This window comes from Sebastes fasciatus, chromosome 11 (genome assembly GCF_043250625.1).
Source record: "Sebastes fasciatus isolate fSebFas1 chromosome 11, fSebFas1.pri, whole genome shotgun sequence".
Taxonomy (NCBI): Eukaryota; Metazoa; Chordata; class Actinopteri; order Perciformes; family Sebastidae; genus Sebastes; species Sebastes fasciatus.
Genome location: NC_133805.1, coordinates 7,773,982 through 7,796,052, shown reverse-complemented (window position 1 = coordinate 7,796,052; position 22,071 = coordinate 7,773,982). Strand labels below are relative to the sequence as shown.

Sequence of the window (22,071 nt, the reverse complement as noted above, 5' to 3'; positions counted from 1 at the left end):
AAAAAGGTCACTGTGCCCCCTCAGCTGAATTCTCTCCTGACAAAAAACTAAACTGAAATAACGGCTAAGCTATTAGTAAAATTAAGTCATTCAGGTTGGTAATGGAAGGACTTAACACTGCAATGCAAAATAAAGCACAAAACAGTGATAGTTTTGCATTTAGGAAACAACTAGGACATGTACTTGGGCTTGATTACATCCATCCATCCATCCATCTTCAACCGCTTATCCGGGATCGGGTCGCGGGGGCAACAGCTCCAGCAGGGGACCCCAAACTTCCCTTTCCCGGGCCACATTAACCAGCTCTGACTGGGGGATCCCGAGGCGTTCCCAGGCCAGAGTAGAGATATAATCTCTCCACCTAGTCCTGGGTCTTCCCCGTGGTCTCCTCCCAGCTGGTCGTGCCTGGAACACCTCCCAAGGGAGGCGCCCAGGAGGCATCCGTGCTAGATGCCCGAACCACCTCAACTGGCTCCTTTCGACGCAAAGGAGCAAGGACTCTACTCCGAGTTCCTCACGGATGACTGAGCTTCTTTCCCTATCTCTAAGGGAGACGCCAGCCACCCTCCTGAGGAAACCCATTTCGGCCGCTTGCACCCGCGACCTCGTTTTTTCGGTCATGACCCAACACTCATGACCATAGGTGAGAGTAGGAACGAAGATTGAACGGTAGATCGAGAGCTTTGCCTTCCGGCTCAGCTCTCTTTTCGTCACAACGGTGCGGTAAAGCGAATGCAATACCGCCCCTGCTGCTCCGATTCTCCGACCAATCTCACGTTCCATCGTCCCCTCACTCGCGAACAAGACCCCGAGATACTTAAACTCCTTCACTTGGGGTAAGGACTCATTCCCTACCCGGAGTAGGCAATCCACCGGTTTCCTGCTGAGAACCATGGCCTCAGATTTAGAGGTGCTGATTCTCATCCCGACTGTGTCACACTCGGCTGCGAACCGATCCAGTGAGTGCTGGAGGTCGCAGACCGATGATGCCAACAGGACCACATCATCTGCAAAAAGCAGCGATGAGATCCTCAGCACACCGATCTGCAAACCCTCCTCCACCCGACTACGCCTCGATATCCTGTCCATGAATATCACGAACAGGATTGGTGACAAAGCGCAGCCCTGGCGGAGGCCAACCCCCACCGGAAACGAGTCCGACTTACTGCCGAGGATCCGAACACAGCTCTCGCTTTGGGCGTACAGGGATTGGATGGCCCTGAGAAGTGCCCCCCTCACCCCATACTCCCGCAGCACCCCCCACAGTATCTCCCGGGGGACCCGGTCATATGCCTTCTCCAAGTCCACAAAGCACATGTAGACTGGATGGGCATACTCCCAGGCCCCCTCCAGGATCCTTGCGAGAGTGAAGAGCTGGTCCGTTGTTCCACGGCCAGGACGGAATCCGCATTGTTCCTCTTCGATCCGAGGTTCGACTATCGGCCGAACCCTCCTTTCCAGCACCTTGGAGTAGACTTTACCAGGGAGGCTGAGCAGTGTGATACCCCTGTAATTGGCACACACTCTCTGGTCCCCCTTTTTGAAAAGGGGAACCACCACCCCGGTCTGCCACTCCTTAGGCACTGTCACCGACTTCCACGCGGTGTTGAAGAGACGTGTCATCCAAGACAGCCCCTCCCCACCCAGAGCCTTCAGCATTTCAGGGCGGATCTCATCAACCCCCGGGGCTTTGCCACTGTGGAGTTGTTTGACTACCTCAGTGACTTCCACCAGGGTAATTGATGATGGTCCCCCATCAGCTTCCAGCTCTGCCTCTACCATAGAGGGCGTATTGGTCGGATTCAGAAGTTCCTCAAAGTGCTCCTTCCACCGCCCGATTACCTCCTCAGTTGAGGTCAACAGTGTCCCATCCTTACTGTACACAGCTTGGATGGTTCCCCGTTTCCCCCTCCTAAGGTGCCGGATGGTTTTCCAGAAGCACTTTGGTGCCGACCGAAAGTCCTTCTCCATGGCTGCTCCGAACTCCTCCCACACCCGCTGCTTTGCCTCCGTCACGGCAGTGGCTGCTGCTCTTCGGGCCCGTCGGTACCCTGCAACTGCCTCCGGAGACCTCCGAGATAACATATCCCGGAAGGCCTCCTTCTTCAGTCGGACGGCTTCCCTGACCACCGGTGTCCACCACGGTGTTCGAGGGTTGCCGCCCCTTGAGGCACCTAAGACCTTAAAACCACAGCTCACCGCCGCAGCTTCAGCAATGGAAGCTTTGAACATCGTCCACTCGGGTTCAATGCCCCCAACCTCCACAGGGATGCCAGAAAAGCTCCGCCGGAGGTGTGAGTTGAAGATCTCTCGGACAGGGGCCTCCTCCAGACGTTCCCAGTTCACCCTCACTACGCGTTTGGGCTTACCAGGTCTGTCCAGAGTCTTCCCCCACCCTCTGACCCAACTCACCACCAGATGGTGATCAGTTGACAGCTCCGCCCCTCTCTTCACCCGAGTGTCCAAAACATGCGGCCTCAGATCAGATGATACGATTACAAAATCGATCATCGTCCTTCGGCCGAGGGTGCTCTGGTACCACGTACACTTATGAGCATCCTTATGTTCGAACATGGTGTTCGTTATGGACAATCCATGACTAGCACAGAAGTCCAACAACAAACGACCACTCGGGTTTAGATCAGGGAGGCCGTTCCTCCCAATCACGCCACTCCAGGTGTCTCCATCGTTGCCCACGTGCTCGTTGAAGTCTCCCAGGAGAACTATGGAGTCCCCTACTGGAGCCCCATACAGGACTCCATTCAGGGTCTCCAAGAAGGCCGAATACTCCGAACTGCTGTTTGGTGCATACGCACAAACAACAGTCAGAGTTTTCCCCCCCATAACCCGAAGGCGTAGGGAGGCGACCCTCTCGTCCACCGTGGTAAACTCCAACGTAGCGGCACTCAGCCGGGGATTTGTGAGTATCCCCACACCCGCCCGGCGCCTCACACCATGGGCAACTCCAGAGAAGAATAGGGTCCAACCCCTATCCAAGAGTACGGTTCCAGAACCGAGGCTGTGCGTAGAGGTAAGCCCTACCAGATCCAACTGATAGCGCTCCACCTCCCGCACAAGCTCCGGCTCCTTCCCCCACAGAGAGGTGACGTTCCACGTCCCCAGAGCCAGCCTCTGCCGCCCGTGTCCGGTCCGTCGAGGTCCCTGGCCTTCACTGCCACCCGTGTGGCAGCGCACCCGACCCAAGCGGTTTTTCCCGCAGGTGGTGAGCCCACAGGATGGAGAGGAGGGGGGTGCCACGTTCCTTTTTCGGGGTATCCCCGGCCGGGCTCCGTGGCAAGCCCGGCCACCAGACGCTCGTTGACGGGCCCTCCGTCTGGGCCTGGCTCCAGACGTGGGCCCCGGGCTTCCTCCGGGCCGGGTAACTCCTCCTCTGCCTCGTGTCGTCATTGGGTTTTTTGTGAACCATTCTTAGTCCTAGGCTTGATTACATTGTTTTCTATTGGAGTGTCCTAACTGGCCGCGAGCAACACGGCGCTGCACACGCGTGACGTTTTGTCTGAACTTCTATCGGATACACGGTTCCTATTTTTTCCTGTCACTCATTTTGAGAGGAACGGCTGATTAGTTTAGATAAAATGAGCCGATAAAACCGGGTCAGTTGTCCTGGATGTAAATGAAAATATTAACTTGATTACTGACACTTTCAGCGCAGGCATTGACGCTCGCAGTTATATGTAATAAAGTTCACTAGTGAAACTTTATTACGAGCTACCTGTCAAAAAATATAACAGCCACCTCACTAATGGTTCAAATAAAACACGAGCACACAGCAAAAAGACACAACTATGGAAACTCTGGGAAATATGAGCCGTCACTACAATATTTCAGTAAGAAGCCTCGTTTTGATCCGCTCCGTTTGCGTGTTTTTTTATTTTTTTGTTTTTTTAATCTAGCTCAATAGAAAAAAATGAGAGAGAGTAGACCTACAAACCTGGTGCATTAAAGCACAATTAGGACCAAGAGAGTAAAAAGCATCCTGTGCTCCTCTCACATCTTACTTTTTCTACCTGTTTGGATTATTCTGTTCAGTATTGTGGAATAAAACAATGGACTAATGTTACACTACAGCAGGCTGAGCAGGGACAACAACTGGTGAGTGAAACATCCACAAACCTCAGTCACGTTACTGTCCAAACATTTTTCCTTCCGGTTCAGTTTCTGCTTCTGTCAATCTCGTGCAGGATCTGGGAGTGATGTGCTGTGCTACTACATCACTATAACAAGAGTTTCAAGTGCTGGCCTGTATTCATTAGAATGTGTGCAAGCATTTTGCTGTATTAATATACTAATCCAAATAAATCATGATGATATATTATTAATCACACCAGAAACACATTTTTTTCACCTGTACTCGTATTATATGCAGTATTACTCCATTTAATCAGTTTTGCATATTTGCTGTGGATTTGAAACTTTGATACTTCCGATTAATTACCTGAATGTAGAATTAACCTGTATATTGTTGTTCTTCATTAAAAAGAAAATACATTTATAAAGTGTTTGTTTCAAGGTGTCTTAAAAAACGTTAACGACTAATTTGTATTTCTTTCTGTGACTTGTGTAGTGCCTTTACAGTTCATTTAACTGGAGATGGGAGGTTATTTTGTCCTCTTTTCATAATGGCTGGTGTATGCAAAGTAACAGGAATAAGACCCAAAATGCAGACTAGGCAGGCAGACTGATATGATTTATTGCAGCAGATAAACAGGCAGGTACATCCAGAACAGGTAACCAGAAAAAACAAAACAGATCAGATGGAACTCAAAGGCATGAGGCATACGGCAACTTTGACAAACTAGTAAGGAGTGTGTGGAAAAGGGCCGGTTATGAACAGCAGGGTTGATGAGGGAAAGTGGGAACAGGTGTGTAGGTGGGCGTGGACGTCTGAGGGCATCTAGTGGATGGTTGGAGGATGGCAGGTTTGGGGAGTGTGAGGAGAGTACATAGCCTGGGGCTGGAGACAGGAACAGAGAGCCAACCAACCAACTAGAAAGTCCTCATGGCAAAAAGAGAGCAATTCCTTTTCACAATAGAGAGACATTAAAGTAACATTACAACATTTTGGAAAATTGTCTTATTTGCTTTCTTGCTGAGAGTTAGATGAAAAGATTGTTACCACTCTCATATCTGTCATATCAGCTGGCCTGGCTCGACCCAAAGGTAATAAAATCTACCAACTAGCACCTCTAAAGATCACTATTTAACAAGTCTCGTGTGTTTGATCCGTACAAATAACCAAAGTGTAAAAATAACAAGCTGTGGTTTTACGGGATTTTTTTTTTGGACTACGAGCAGTAACTTCCTGAAGTCTCCGCTGGTTGCCTGGCAACCTAGTGACAACCCAACTCAAGGAACTGACTATGCCCACAGTCCGTTACATAACCCCCTGTAAAACCACAATTTGATGGTTTTACACTTTGGTTTTTGCACAGATTTAACAAACTAGATACAGTATAATGTCATTCATCGGTGAGATATTGAGGTGCTGGGACGTTACCTTCGGACAGAGCCGGACTAGCTGTTTCCAGTCTTTATGCTAAGCTAAGATAACCGTCTGCTGGCTCTTCTTATCTAACTCTCAGCAAGGAAGTGAATAAGCACATCCTCCAAAATGTCAAACTATTCCTTTAAGAGTTTGTAAACTGTGCTTACTTTGTCTATTATATGAAAAAAGAGAGATCAACAAACATGGAGACAAAACAAGTTTAAAAAGAGTTAAAGGTCACATATTATGCAAAATGCACTTTTCCATGTCTTTTAAACATCAATATCTGTCCCCAGTGTGTCTACAGGCCACCATAGTATCATAAAAGACCATCCTCTCTCTTTTTCTCCTCCTCCGTTTGTCCGGAAATGGGTGCAGAAAAAAAAATTCGCTTTTTTAGTTGTCTTCTGACGTCATTAGAGAGCAATGCAAGCCATATATGGCTTTCCTGTTTCCAGTGAAACAGAACAGCACCCCCCTCACCCCACCCCGCCCACGGAGTAGCCGGCTCAGCAAGCTGCGTCCGCCATTGTTATTTCGACTGTTTACTAGTAAACATGCTGAAAGGAAAACCCGCTTGTTCTGTTGTTGGCTGCAATACTCCACACAAAAGCTTGCACCATGTACCCACTTCGGATCCTCTGAAGACCCAGTGGATGGACTTTATTTTCGCTGGTGCTGTGCCCAGGTTTATAAACTTTATTCTAGCTGCTATCTCTCCACTCGTCTCTCAGAGAGAGAAAGAGAGAGAGAGAGAGCTTCTCCGGGAGGGAGGGGGAGGGTGACGCTGTTGTTGTTGAGGAAGTTTGCTCTGATTGGTCAGCGTTTTCTGTCAATCAGAGTGGGAGGAGACAGGCTGTGAATCAGTGGTTTTCAGACAGAGGCTGAATTAGGCTCTGAGGCAGGCAGACTCAGGCTGCAGTATGAGAAGAATAAAGGGTTTTTTGAACATTGCAGCATGTAAACATGTTCTAGTGCAACATTAAAATACATCTATGAACCTGGAAATGAGCATAATATGTGACCTTTAAAACACAGAATTGAACCCTCTGTCCCTCAAATGACTTCTGTCTATTTCAGTTTACAGAACTCAGCAGTGGCATCATCACCTATAAGCCAGAGTCCAGCATAGAGAGGCTCAGTGAATGTGGTCTGGACTCTGTGGAGGAGAGTCATGGTTTCAGAGACGCTGTAGAAGGACAGAACACCTGCACTGTGATCCAGGTACACTCCTACTCTGGAGGACAGAGGACCTGAGACGGGGGTTTGGACATAGTTGTACCAAAATATATAACTGTTTTGGTCACAAACTAACGCCCAAGATTTGTCATTCCATCCAAACAAACATTCATTTGGCCCCCCTGTTCTCCTGATACTCTTGTATGCGACTGCTACATAAACTCTCCCTCTCCACTCCACCTCCCAGTAACAACGTCCAGTCAGACTCTCTCTACTCAGGACCTGACACCATCCAGTGAATCTGTCTGGGTGACTAGGATAAGACTGATGTTGTCTAATTAATGTTGCTTTTCTGTTCCCCTCAGATAATAACAGCAGTGTGTGTGCTGAGTTTGGATCCAGTGTTATTTCACGTGAATATTGTAAGAATCCAGCTCTGGTCTTGGGCTCTGGTTGTGACAGTAAAACATCCACTTCAGTCACTGTCTGTGAGACGTTTGTCCATTTCTCTCTCAGAACGTCCTGTAGTTTATCTCTGACTTCTGACACAGCCGCCGTCACGTCCTCAAAGTAGCTCAGAGGACGGATATTGATGCTGGATGTAGACTCGCTGAGTGGTGACAGTGATGGGTAGTTGAGTAAAAACTGGTTGAGATCCTCTGTGTGTGACAGCAGCTTCATCTCAGCGTCTCTCCTCTTCAGCTCAGTGATCTCCTGCTCCAGCTTCTCCTGAAGCTCTTTGACTCGACTCACTTCACTTTTCTGCTGGGATCTGACCTGCTGCTTCACATCAGAGCTTCTTTTCTCCATGAGACGGATCAGCTCGGTGAAGATCTTCTCACTGTCCTTCACTGCTTTATCGGCAGAGAGATTGACAGCCTTCACCTCCTGTTGGAGCAGCTTCACATCTTTCCCTCTGTCCTGGATCCTCTGCTGGATGTTGAGTCGACTCACCTCCAGCTCTCTCTGCCTCTCGGTCCTTTCTGCTGCAGCTGAGACGGTGTCGTGGCCTTTATGTTCATCCACAGAGCAGAGATAACAGATACACTGCTGATCAGTACGACAGAACATCTTCATCACCTCGTCGTGACGAGAGCAGATGTTCTCCTGGAGCTTCTTGGAGGGCTCCACCAGCTTGTGTTTCTTTAATTGAGCCACATCGTAATGAGGCTGGAGGTGTTTCTCACAGTAAGAGACCAGACACACCAGACAGGACTTGAAGGCTTTCAGTTTCCTACCAGTGCAGACATCACAGGCCACATCTTCAGGTCCAGCATAGCAGTGATCAGCAGGAGCAGCTTGGAGTACAGTCTTCTTCATTTCCTCCACTAAATCTGCTAATATGGTGCTTTTCATCAGGACAGGCCTCGGTGTGAAAGTCTGCCTACACTGAGGGCAGCTGTAGATCTTCTTCTCATCCTCTCCATCCCAGTGGTTTTGAATACAGTTCATGCAGTAGCTGTGTCCACAGGGAATAGTCACCGGATCCTTCAGTAGATCCAGACAGATGGAACAAGAGATTGTTTCCTCGTCCAGCTGAATTCCTTTCTGCGCCATTTCACCTCTCAGTAGCAACGACTGTCTGAGTTTCACTTCCTGAGAAGTGAATCTAGTTTGAGGTCTGATCTAAACAGCATGTGTTATGCAGTGAATGGGGCCTGTCAGCTCTTGCACTTCACCACCATGTTGGTTACACCCTCCTTAAAACTGTAGATCTGAAGGGGAGGGAACAAGGAAATAAGAGGGCCGAGTGCAGCTCTGTGTGGTTGAGAGCAGGACGAGCAGGGAGGATGTTTCAACCTATGATTCATTCCAGGAAGCAGAGATTGTGAATTTTAACTCAGTTCGTTCCAGTACCCATACTACCATAATATTTAGTATGACAGAAAAAGATTTAGTATGTCCCAATACATAGTATGTCAAATGCAGTATGCCAAAAATACCAGGATGTCTTACTACATCTGGTCGCATTTTGCAGAATGCAAGTAAGCATGCTTTTCTGGCTGTTCTGACCCACAATCCTCTGCACAACAGATATATGAGCAAGAGGGTCAAAGGTCAAGGCGAAGTAGTATGTCCCAATATTGCATTTAAAAGTGCACACTTTGTAAGGGCAGCTGCAGTATGTACTAAAAGTTAAAAGCATGCGATTTGGAACATAGCCTCATTTTCACCATTTACAACGAAGCCTCGGTTAAAACCTGCTCCACATTTGAAAACATTTAAGTTTTTAGTTTTAAAATACTTCTTGGTGATGGCTCCATGTTTCTCTGACTCATCCTCAAATCCAGTTCAATTTTCTTTTACTGATTAAAACAGCTGTCTGACAGTAGGTTAATAGAGTTATCAAACTAAACTGTCTTAAAATCCATGAATTGCTGAATGATAACAAAACAACAAAATATAAATTCAGAATATCGTATACTGAGTCAAACCAGCATTTCAAGCTTCAGATGGGTTTCAACAAATATCATCAAACACGTTTTTTGCTGCAGCTCTGAATCCAGAAAGACATGATTGAACCAGATCAGCTGCTTCTGCAGTTAAAGATCGAGTCGACCATGTTGGAAAGCTAGCAAAATTTGTCTGTAGCATCGCCTCAGAAGCTCCGTCTAAACCCACCCCCTCCCCTCGGGGCTCCTTGCAATGCAACGCCCCCCACACACATGCACGAGCACCGACGCATCGCAACTACTTCACAGCAGCGTCGGCGTTAGGGGCGGGCCATGGGGGTCCAGGCCCGTCCAAAAAGGTCACTGTGCCCCCTCAGCTGAATTCTCTCCTGACAAAAAACTAAACTGAAATAACAGCTAAGCTATTAGTAAAATTAAGTCCTTCAGGTTGGTAATGGAAGGACTTAACACTGCAATGCAAAATAATGCACAGAACAGTGATAGTTTTGCATTTAGGAAACAACTAGGACATGTACTTGGGCTTGATTACATAGTTTTCTATTGGAGTGTCCTAACTGGCTGCAAGCAACACGAGCAACACGGCGCTGCACAGCGCGGCGTGACGTTTTGTCTGAACTTCTATCGGATACACGGTTCCTATTTTTTCCTGTCACTCATATTGAGAGGAACGGCTGATTAGTTTAGATAAAATGAGCCGATAAAACCGGGTCAGTTGTCCTGGATGTAAATGAAAATATTAACTTGATTACTGACACTTTCAGCACAGGCATTGACGCTCGCAGTTATATGTAATAAAGTTCACAAGTGAAACTTTATTACGAGCTACCTGTCAAAAAATATAACAGCCACCTCACTAATGGTTCAAATAAAACACGAACACACAGCAAAAAGACACAACTATGGAAACTCTGGGAAATATGAGCCATCACTACAATATTTCAGTAAGAAGCTTCGTTTTGATCCGCTCCGTTTGCGTTTTTTAAAACTATTTTTTTTTTTAATCTAGCTCAATAGAAAATAATGAGAGAAAGTAGACCTACAAACCTGGTGCATTAAAGCACAATTAGGACCAAGAGAGTAAAAAGCATCCTGTGCTCCTCTCACATCTTACTTTTTCTACCTGTTTGGATTATTCTGTTCAGTATTGTGGAATAAAACAATGGACTAATGTTACACTACAGCAGGCTGAGCAGGGAAACAACTGGTGAGTGAAACATCCACAAACCTCAGTCACGTTACTGTCCAAACATTTTTCCTTCCGGTTCAGTTTCTGCTTCTGTCAATCTCGTGCAGGATCTGGGAGTGATGTGCTGTGCTACTACATCACTATAACAAGAGTTTCAAGTGCTGGCCTGTATTCATTAGAATGTGTGCAAGCATTTTGGGGTATTAATATACTAATCCAAATAAATCATGATGAGATATTATTAATCACACCAAAAACACTTTTTTTTTTTCACCTGTACTCGTATTATATGCAGTATTACTCCATTTAATCAGTTTTGCATATTTGCTGTGGATTTGAAACATTGCTACTTCCGATTAATTACCTGAATGTAGAATTAACCTGTTTATTGTTGTTCTTCATTAAAAAGAAAATGCATTTATAAAGTGTTTGTTTCAAGGTGTCTTGAAAAACGTTGGACTAATATAGCTTGTATCTCTTTCTGTGACTTGTGTAGTGCCTTTACAGTTCATTTAACTGGAGATGGGAGGTTATTTTGTCCTCTTTTCAAAATGGCTGGTGTATGCGGGGTAACAGGAATAAGACCCAAAATGCAGACTAGGCAGGCAGACTGATATGATTTATTGCAGCAGATAAACAGGCAGGTACATCCAGAACAGGTAACCAGAAAAAACAAAACAGATCAGATGGAACTCAAAGGCATGAGGCATGCGGCAACTTTGACAAACTAGCAAGGAGTGTGTGGAAAAGGGCCGGTTATGAACAGCAGGGCTGATGAGGGAAAGTGGGAACAGGTGCGTAGGTGGGCGGGGACGTCTGAGGGCATCTAGTGGATGGTTGGAGGATGGCAGGTTTGGGGAGTGTGAGGAGAGTACATAGCCTGGGGCTGGAGACAGGAACAGAGAGCCAACCAACCAACTACAAAGTCCTCATGACATAAACAGAGCAATTCCTTTTCACAAAAGAGAGACATTAAAGTAACATTACAACATTTTTGAAAATTGTCTTATTTGCTTTCTTGCTGAGAGTTAGATGAAAAGACTGTTACCACTCTCATATCTGTCATATCAGCCGGCCTGGCTCGACCCAGGAGCAGTAACATCCTGAAGTCTCCGCTGGTTGCCTGGCAACCTAGTGACAACCTAACTCAAGGAACTGACTATGCCCACAGTCCGGTACATAACCCCCTGTAAAACCACAACTTGATGATTTTACACTTTGGTTTTTGTACAGATTTAACAAAGTAGATACAGTATAATGTGTTCATCGGTGAGATATTGAGGTGCTGGGACGTTACCTTCTGACAGAGCCGGACTAGCTGTTTCCAGTCTTTATGCTAAGCTCAGATAACCGTCTGCTGGCTCTTCTTATCTAACTCTCAGCAAGGAAGTGAATAAGCACATTTTCCAAAATCTCAAACTATTCCTTTAAGAGTTTGTAAACTGTGCTTACTTTGTCTATTATATGAAAAAAAAGAGAGATCAACAAACATGGAGACAAAACGAGTTTAAAAATTGTTAAAACACAGAATTGAACCCTCTGTCCCTCAAATGACTTCTGTCTATTTCAGTTTACAGAACTCAGCAGTGACATCATCATCTATAAACCAGAGTCCAGCTGTTATGATCTTGTTTACAAAAGAAGGCGTGGACTCAATAGCAGGCACAAAAACACACGTCTCTTGAATTTGTAACAAATCTAATTTATTACAAATAAATATAATTATAACTGGAACTGTGAACAGGGCTGGAGTTCCTAAGGTAAGGATCCAGGTCGAGGAGGAGCAGCGTGCAGGAGTGAGCAGGCAGGTTGGTTCCAGGAAGCAGCAACAGCTGACATGTTCAGGTCTGTGAACCTAGGACAAAACAGGGTGAATCCAATTGTCAAAAACCACGAGCATGAGCAAGTCGAAAAGCCAAAAATACAAAGGAGCCTGAATACGTAATGTACCACTGTGAGTAACGGACGATCTGGCGATGAGTTGCAGGAAGACCAGGGTAGATATACTGCTGGTGATTGGGATGATAGATTGCCGCTGCTCCTGCCGTGCCTGCCCAGGAGGAGGGGGAGGAGGAAGGCCACACCTCCCGACACACTGACAAACTAGACAAACCAGGGAAAAACACACAAGATACAAAAGGGCAGGGAAACAGAGGAAACAAAAGGAAACACTAGCCTACAGGCAGTGCCATCATGACAGTACCCCCCCCTTAATGAGAGCCTCTAGGCGATCTACCAGGTCTCCCAGGATGAGCCCGGTGAAAATCCCGAACCATCCCAGCATCTAGGATGCGGGAACGAGGAACCCAGGAGCGCTCCTCTGGGCCGTATCCCTCCCAATCTACCAGATACTGATGGCCCCGACCTCTACGTCTCACATCCAACAGTCGTCTCACTGAATAAGCTGGCTGACTGTCAATGATCCGGGCGGGAGGAGGGGGATTGGTCGGAGGGACCAGAGGACTGGTGAGGACCGGTTTTAGCTTAGACACATGAAACGAGGGATGTATCCTAAGAGCCTTAGGCAGGATGAGTCTGACAGTGGTAGGATTAATAATCTTCTCAATCTCAAAAGGTCCAATGAAACGGGGAGACAATTTTCTGGAGTCAGTCTTCAAAGGTATATCTCTGGAAGATAACCAAACTCTCTGACCTGGGATGTAGACGGGGGCCGGGGTCCTGTGACGATCCGCGATCCCTTTGTTTCTCTCAGCTGTCCGAACCAAAGCAGCCATAGTCTCCTTCCAAACCTTGCGGCAGCGTTGAAGGTGGTGTTGCACAGATGGCACAGCCAACTCCTCCTCTTGTGCTGGAAACAGTGGGGGCTGGTAACCTAATGAGGCCTCAAACGGAGATACCCCAGTGGCAGCAGAAGAGAGAGAATTATGTGCATATTCAATCCAAACTAACTGTGTACTCCAAGAAGAGGGATTAGTAGCAGCAACACAACGTATGGCGGATTCCAAATCCTGATTAGCCCTCTCAGACTGTCCATTCGTCTGAGGATGGAAACCAGAAGACAGGCTGACAGTGGCTCCAAGGGCTTGACAAAAAGACTTCCAAACCTGAGAGATGAATTGAGGACCACGGTCCGAGACGATGTCCACAGGGATACCATGCAGGCGAAACACATGGTTAGTCAATAGATCAGCTGTCTCATGTGCTGAAGGCAGCTTGGGAAGACCAATGAAATGAACGGCCTTGGAGAACCGATCAACAATGGTAAGTATCACTGTTTTACCATTAGAAGGGGGAAGACCAGTGACAAAGTCCAATGCGATGTGGGACCAAGGGCGACCAGGTATGGGTAATGGGCGGAGCAACCCCACAGGCGGCCGATGAGATGTCTTTCCCCGGGCACAGACGGTGCAGGCGAGGACGTATTCCTTTACGTCCCTCTCCATTGTGGCCCACCAGAAGTGTCGTCTGAGGAGTGACAAAGTCCTACTCATCCCAGGATGGCAAGCGAACCGGGAAACGTGTCCCCACTGCAGGACCTGGGAGCGAACTGACCCAGGAACAAACATTCGATTAGCGGGGCCAGTACCTGGATCCGGTTCTCCACGTTGAGCCTCCCGAACCGCTGACTCAACCTCCCAGGTTATCGTCCCCACCACCAAGGCTGCCGGCAGAATGGTGTCTGCAACCCTTGGTGACTCCACAGATAAAAACTGCCGGGATAACGCGTCAGGCTTGATGTTCTTGGAACCAGGACGGTACGTAAGGGTGAAGTCGAATCGACCAAAGAATAACGCCCACCGAGCCTGGCGGGAATTCAGTCGTTTGGCTGACTGGATGTAGGCAAGATTCTTGTGATCAGTCCATACAATAAACGGAATCTCCGAACCCTCCAACCAGTGTCTCCATTCCTCCAGAGCCAACTTCACTGCCAACAACTCACGATTTCCCACGTCGTAGTTGCTTTCAGCTGGAGACAGGCGTCGAGAGAAGAAAGCACAGGGATGTAGCTTCTTATCGGGTTTGGAGCGTTGGGAGAGGACAGCTCCCACACCAATGTCCGAGGCATCAACCTCCACGACATACTGAAGAGAAGAGTCAGGTTGCACCAGGATGGGTGCGGACGTAAAGCGGTCCTTTAATAAGGCAAACGCCTGGTCCGCCTCAGGAGTCCAGCGAAAAGGAACCGCAGGAGATGTGAGCTTGGTCAGTGGAGCAGCAATTCTGCTGTAATCTCGGATGAATCGACGGTAGAAGTTGGCGAATCCAAGAAAGCGCTGCAAGAGCTTCCTGGAGGAAGGTTCGGGCCACTCTGCCACCGCCTTGATCTTGTCCGGATCCGGCCTCACCTGCCCACTCCCAATGATGTAACCGAGGAATCCAACAGAGCTGACGTGAAACTCGCACTTCTCCGCTTTCACAAACAGTTTGTTCTCCAGTAGTCTCTGGAGCACTTGGCGCACATGAAGCTGGTGTTCTGCGAGATCAGAGGAAAAAATTAAAATGTCATCCAGGTAGACAAACACAAACCGGTCCAAAAAATCTCTCAAAACATCATTAACCAGTGCTTGAAACACTGCAGGGGCATTAGTCAGTCCAAAAGGCATCACTAAATACTCAAAGTGACCCAGTGGTGTGTTGAATGCTGTCTTCCATTCATCTCCCTCTCGAATCCGTACCAGGTGGTACGCGTTCCGCAAATCTAGCTTGCTAAAGACAGTAGCTCCCTGTAGAGGTACAAAAGCAGAGCTGATTAATGGCAGAGGGTACTTGTTCTTCACCGTGATATTGTTTAACCCTCGAAAATCAATACACGGACGGAGAGTCTTGTCTTTCTTGCTCACAAAAAAGAATCCTGCCCCTAGAGGCGAAGAGGAAGGTCTGATGATGCCTGCCGCTAGAGAGTCATTTATATAGGTCTCCATAGCACCTCTCTCAGGACGTGACAAGTTGTACAGGCGACTCGAAGGCAGAGTGGTACCAGGTAGCAGCTCAATAGCACAATCATACGGACGATGAGGTGGTAAGGATAATGCTCTCTCCTTACTGAAAACCTCACCGACCTCATGATATACAGGGGGCACAGTAGACAAGTCAGGAGGAACACAGGGCGGAGGAGCAACACTGATATCTACAGGTGGTAATGCAGACTGCAGGCACGAGGAATGACAAAAACTACTCCATCCCATAATCCTACTGGTCGACCAGTCGATCTGGGGGTTGTGTAGCTTTAACCACGGGTGTCCGAGAACAAGAGGAGTCATAGGAGCAGAAAAAACAAAAAATTGTATTAACTCACGGTGGTTACCAGACAGAATGAGAGAAAGAGGCTCAGTGCGGTGAGTTACTACTGCTAAGAACTTTCCGTCTAAAGCACAGACTCTGACAGGAGACTCAAGGGGTTCAATGCTGATGCCAGCCTGAGAGACTAACTCAGCATCTAAAAAACTCTGCTCTGCACCGGAATCAATCAACGCTAACAAGGGCAAGGACATGTTACTCATGCACAGTTTAGCAGGTATTTGAGTACGAGGTCTAGTGTTGGTGGGGACATCAGACTTACTCACCAGTATCCCCACAGCTACTGGTGAGCCCGCTCTTTTGGGCGGAGAGAACATGCAGCAAGGAAATGTCCGACTTGACCACAGTAGATACACTCACCCGCTCGGATCCGTCTCTGACGTTCAGCGGGAGTGAGCTTAGCCCAGCCCACCTGCATGGGTTCATCAGAGTGAGCAGAGGGGCTGGGACCGGAGCCGTGAGTCTCTGACGGGCCGGAGGCAACTCTCGCGAGAGTAGGAGTAGCAGCAAAGGGGTTCACGGGAGTGTGGGATTTGTAGTTCTTCTCCCGGCGTCTCTCCCGCATACGGTTGTCCAGTCTTATAGACAGATCAATAAGAGCATCAAGGGAGTTAGTATCATCACGGACAGCAAGTTCATCCTTTAACTGTTCACACAAACCGTGTAGAAAAACTCCTTTTAATGCCTTGTCATTCCATCCAGCCTCCGCAGCTAGAATCCGGAACTCCACAGAATAATCCGCCACACTTCTTGGACTCTGTCGTAGGTTCAGCAAACGTTTAGTAGCATCTCCAATACACACAGGGTGATCAAACACTTTCTTCATCTCACTGATGAAACGATCATAGGACACAGAATTTATCCCTCCTCCTCCCAACATTGCTTCAGCCCAGTCCAGTGCTCTCCCTCTTAACAGTCCCGTAACATACGCTACCTTGGCTGGGTCTGTGGTGAAGGTGACTGGTTGTCGGGAAAAAACCAGAGAACATTGAAGCTGGAATCCTTTGCATCTCCCCAAATCACCGGCATATGGTTCAGGTGGGGGAACAGGTGATTCTCTGAGTGGCTGAGGCGGAGGAAGAGGAGGCAGAGCGGGGGATGGGGCTAATTGGCCTGAAATTGTCTCCAAACATTTTCCCATCTGAGACATCTGGTTAACCAAGGTTTGTTGGGTCTCCAATAAACCCTGAAGCAACTGGTGATGGTGTGACAACAAATCATCATGGCTGGAAACAGCACTCCGCATCGAATTTGTGTCTGCTGAGTCCATCTTGTAAAAAGGCCAGATCGTTCTGTTATGATCTTGTTTACAAAAGAAGGCGTGGACTCAATAGCAGGCACAAAAACACACGTCTCTTGAATTTGTAACAAATCTAATTTATTACAAATAAATATAATTATAACTGGAACTGTGAACAGGGCTGGAGTTCCTAAGGTAAGGATCCAGGTCGAGGAGGAGCAGCGTGCAGGAGTGAGCAGGCAGGTTGGTTCCAGGAAGCAGCAACAGCTGACAGGTTCACAGACCTGAACATAGGACAAAACAGGGTGAATCCAATTGTCAAAAACCACGAGCATGAGCAAGTCGAAAAGCCAAAAATACAAAGGAGCCTGAATACGTAATGTACCACTGTGAGTAACGGACGATCTGGCGATGAGTTGCAGGAAGACCAGGGTAGATATACTGCTGGTGATTGGGATGATAGATTGCCGCTGCTCCTGCCGTGCCTGCCCAGGAGGAGGGGGAGGAGGAAGGCCACACCTCCCGACACACTGACAAACTAGACAAACCAGGGAAAAACACACAAGATACAAAAGGGCAGGGAAACAGAGGAAACAAAAGGAAACACTAGCCTACAGGCAGTGCCATCATGACACCAGCATAGAGAGGCTCAGTGAATGTGGTCTGGACTCTGTGGAGGAGAGTCATGGTTTCAGAGACGCTGTAGAAGGACAGAACACCTGCACTGTGATCCAGGTACACTCCTACTCTGGAGGACAGAGGACCTGAGACGGGGGTTTGGACATAGTTGTACCAAAATCTATAACTGTTTTGGTCACAATCTAACGCCCAAGATTTGTCATTCCATCCAAACACAAATTCTTTCATCCCCCCTGCTCTCCTGGTACTCTTGTATGCGACTGCTACATAAACTCTCCCTCTCCTCTCCACCTCCCAGTAACAACGTCCAGTCAGACTCTCTCTACTCAGGACCTGATGACATCCAGTGAATCTGTCTGGGTGACTAGGATAAGACTGTTGTTGTGGCATTAATGTTGCTTTTCTGTTCCCCTCAGATAATAACAGCCGTGTGTGTGCTGTGTTTGGATCCAGTGTTATTTCACGGGAATATTTTAAGAATCCAGCTCTGGTCTTGGGCTCTGGTTGTGGCGGTAAAACATCCACTTCAGTCACTGTCTGTGAGACGTTTGTCCATTTCTCTCTCAGAACGTCTTGTAATTTATCTCTGAATTCTGACACAGCCGCCGTCACGTCCTCAAAGTAGCTCAGAGGACGGATATTGATGCTGGATGTAGATTCGCTGAGTGGTGACAGTGAGGGGTAGTTGAGTAAAAACTGGTTGTGATCCTCTGTGTGTGACAGCAGCTTCAGCTCAGCGTCTCTCCTCTTCAGCTCAGTGATCTCCTGCTCCAGCTTCTCCTGAAGCTCTTTGACTCGACTCACTTCACTTTTCTGCTGGGATCTGACCTGCTGCTTCACATCAGAGCTTCTTTTCTCCATGAGACGGATCAGCTCGATGAAGATCTTCTCACTGTCGTTCACTGCTTTATCGGCAGAGCGATTGACAGCCTCCACCTCCTGTTGGAGCAGCTTCACATCTTTCTCTCTGTCCTGGATCCTCTGCTGGATGTTGAGTCGACTCACCTCCAGCTCTCTCTGCCTCTCAGTCCTTTCTGCTGCAGCTGAGACGGTGTCGTGGCCTTTATGTTCATCCACAGAGCAGAGATAACAGATACACTGCTGATCAGTACGACAGAACATCTTCATCACCTCGTCGTGACGAGAGCAGATGTTCTCCTGGAGCTTCTTGGAGGGCTCCACCAGCTTGTGTTTCTTTAATTGAGCCACATCGTAATGAAGCTGGAGGTGTTTCTCACAGTAAGAGACCAGACACACCAGACAGGACTTGAAGGCTTTCAGTTTCCTCCCAGTGCAGACATCACAGGCCACATCTTCAGGTCCAGCATAGCAGTGATCAGCAGGAGCAGCTTGGAGTCCAGTCTTCTTCATTTCCTCCACTAAATCTGCTAACATGGTGCTTTTCATCAGGACAGGCCTCGGTGTGAAGGTCTGCCTACACTGAGGGCAGCTGTAGATCTTCTTCTCATCCTCTCCATCCCAGTGATTTCGAATACAGTTCATGCAGTAGCTGTGTCCACAGGGAATGGTCCCCGGATCCTTCAGTAGATCCAGACAGATCGAACAAGAGATTGTTTCCTCGTCCAGCTGAACTCCTTTCTGCGCCATTTCACCTCTCAGTAGCAACGACTGTCTGAGTTTCACTTCCTGAGAAGTGAATTTAGTTTGAGCTCTGATCTAATGGTGCCTGTCAGCTCTCACCATGTCGGTTACACCCACTTTCAACCTTTAGATCTGAAGGGGAGGGAACAAGGAAATAAGAGGGCCGAGTGCAGCTCTGTGTGTTTGAGAGCAGGAAGACGAGGGAGGGGTTATCAACCTATGATTCATTCCAGGAAGCAAAGATTGTGAATTTTAACTCTGTTCGTTCCAATACCCATACTACCATACTATTTAGTATGACAGAAAAATATTTAGTATGTCCCAATACATAGTATATCAAATGCAGTATGCCAAAAATACCATGTCTTACTACATCTGGTCGCATTTTGCAGAATGCAAGTTGTTGAGTCTGGAAATCTCAGGCTTTGGGCCTAGACGGCTGAGATCCCAGCTCAATGTTCTTCAATGTTCAATTTTAATAGTGTCAGAAAGTCAACACAGGTTACTCAAATGAATCACTTGATGCTGTACAAGTATGTTGCAAGAAAAATAGAGTTTTATTGTGTTTTAAAAATCAGAAGACAAAACACAACCAAACCCGAGCCGATCCAGAACGCGACTGTCTGCTGGCTTAACATCATAACCCTATATACTTGGAACAAAGAACACATCCCTCCTATCTTGCCATCATAAATTTTAGTGTTCTTCAATTCTACTGGTCTCTGTCAAAATAGCCTACTAATCAGCATATATCCTTCCTCCCCTGCCATCCATTATGTTAGAGACAGATTTCCCTGTTTTGGGCATCTTGGTGTGGCATCTTTTTTCTACACAGCTATGAAGCGACTTGGAGTTTGTTTGCATTACGTCATTAGAGCTGTGAGTTACAGCGGCCAGTGTGAGTATTACAGCACTGGGGTCTATACAGCAGCACTAGGATTATATGCTGTTTCAGTAGTAAAAACAAGGTTATAGGATTAATACTTTTATCATTGTTTATCACATTTTTATATAGTTAAAAAGGGATTACTTCTACAAAGTAAGCATGCTTTTCTGGCTGCTCTGACCCACAATCCTCTGCACAGCAGATATATGAGCAAGAGGGTCAAAGGTCAAGGCGAAGTAATATGTCCCAATACTGCATTTAACAGTGCACACTTTGTAAGGGCAGCTGCAGTATGTACTAAAAGTTAAAAGTATGCGATTTGGAACATAGCCTCATTTTCACCATTTACAACGAAGCCTCGGTTAAAACCTGCTCCACATTTGAAAACATTTAAGTTTTTAGTTTTAAAATACTTCTTGGTGATGGCTCCATGTTTCTCTGACTCATCCTCAAATTCAGTTAAATTTTCTTCTACTGATTAAAACAGCTGTCTGACAGTAGGTTAATAGAGTTATCAAACTAAACTGTCTTAAAATCCACGAATAGCTGAATGATAACAAAACAACAAAATATAAATTCAGAATATCGTATACTGAGTCAAACCAGCATTTCAAGCTTCAGATGGGTTTCAACAAATATCATCAAACAAGTTTTTTGCTGCAGCTCTGAATCCAGAAAGACATGATTGGACCAGATCAGCTGCTTCTGCAGTTATAGATCGGGTCGATGATGTTGGAAAGCTAGCAAAATTTGAAAGTAGCATCGCCTCAGAAGCTCCGTCTAAACCCACCCCCTCCACTCGGGGCTCCTTGCAATGCAACGCCCCCCACACACATGCACGAGCACCGCCGCATCGCAACTACTTCACAGCAGCGTCGGCGTTAGGGACGGGCCATGGGGGTCCAGGCCCGTCCAAAAAGGTCACTGTGACCCCTCAGCTGAATTCTCTCCTGACAAAAAACTAAACTGAAATAACAGCTAAGCTATTAGTAAAATTAAGTCATTCAGTTTGGTAATGGAAGGACTTAACACTGCAATGCAAAATAAAGCACAAAACAGTGATAGTTTTGCATTTAGGAAACAACTAGGACATGTACTTGGGCTTGATTACATCATTTTCTATTGGAGTGTCCTAACTGGCCACGAGCAACACGAGCAACACGAGCAACACGGCGCTGCACAGCGCGGCGTGACGTTTTGTCTGAACTTCTATCAGATACACGGTTCCTATTTTTTCCTGTCACTCATTTTGAGAGGAACGGCTGATTAGTTTAGATAAAATGAGCCGATAAAACCGGGTCAGTTGTCCTGGATGTAAATGAAAATATTAACTTGATTACTGACACTTTCAGCACAGGCATTGACGCTCGCAGTTACATGTAATAAAGTTCACTAGTGAAACTTTATTACGAGCTACCTGTCAAAAAATATAACAGCCACCTCACTAATGGTTCAAATAAAACACGAACACACTGCAAAAAGACACAACTATGGAAACTCTGGGAAATATGAGCCGTCACTACAATATTTCAGTAAGAAGCCTCGTTTTGATCCGCTCCGTTTGCGTGTTTTTTTATTTTTTTGTTTTTTTAATCTAGCTCAATAGAAAAAAATGAGAGAAAGTAGACCTACAAACCTGGTGCATTAAAGCACAATTAGGACCAAAAGAGGAGAAAGCATCCTGTGCTCTTCTCACATCTTACTTTTTCTACCTGTTTGGATTATTCTGTTCAGTATTGTGGAATAAAACAATGGACTAAAGTTACACTACAGCAGGCTGAGCAGGGACAACAACTGGTGAGTGAAACATCCACAAACCTCAGTCACGTTACTGTCCAAACATTTTTCCTTCCGGTTCAGTTTCTGCTTCTGTCAATCTCGTGCAGGATCTGGGAGTGATGTGCTGTGCTACTACATCACTATAACAAGAGTTTCAAGTGCTGGCCTGTATTCATTAGAATGTGTGCAAGCATTTTGGGGTATTAATATACTAATCCAAATAAATCATGATGATATATTATTAATCACACCAGAAACACTTTTTTTTTCACCTGTACTCGTATTATATGCAGTATTACTCCATTTAATCAGTTTTGCATATTTGATGTGGATTTGAAACTTTGATACTTCTGATTAATTACCTGAATGTAGAATTAACCT

General features: G+C 46.7%; 2 protein-coding genes across 2 annotated transcripts in view; both read right to left on the bottom strand.

Moving 5' to 3' along the window:
• Positions 1 to 22,071, bottom strand: part of toe1 (target of EGR1, exonuclease) — a 442,640-nt gene that overhangs the window by 44,579 nt on the left and 375,990 nt on the right. The window lies entirely within an intron of this gene.
• Positions 4,688 to 8,408, bottom strand: LOC141776573 (tripartite motif-containing protein 16-like). The gene has a single exon (XM_074650268.1). It carries the CDS (start codon positions 8,240 to 8,242, stop codon positions 6,578 to 6,580), a length of 1,665 nt encoding a protein of 554 aa, XP_074506369.1. The 5' UTR covers positions 8,243 to 8,408; the 3' UTR covers positions 4,688 to 6,577.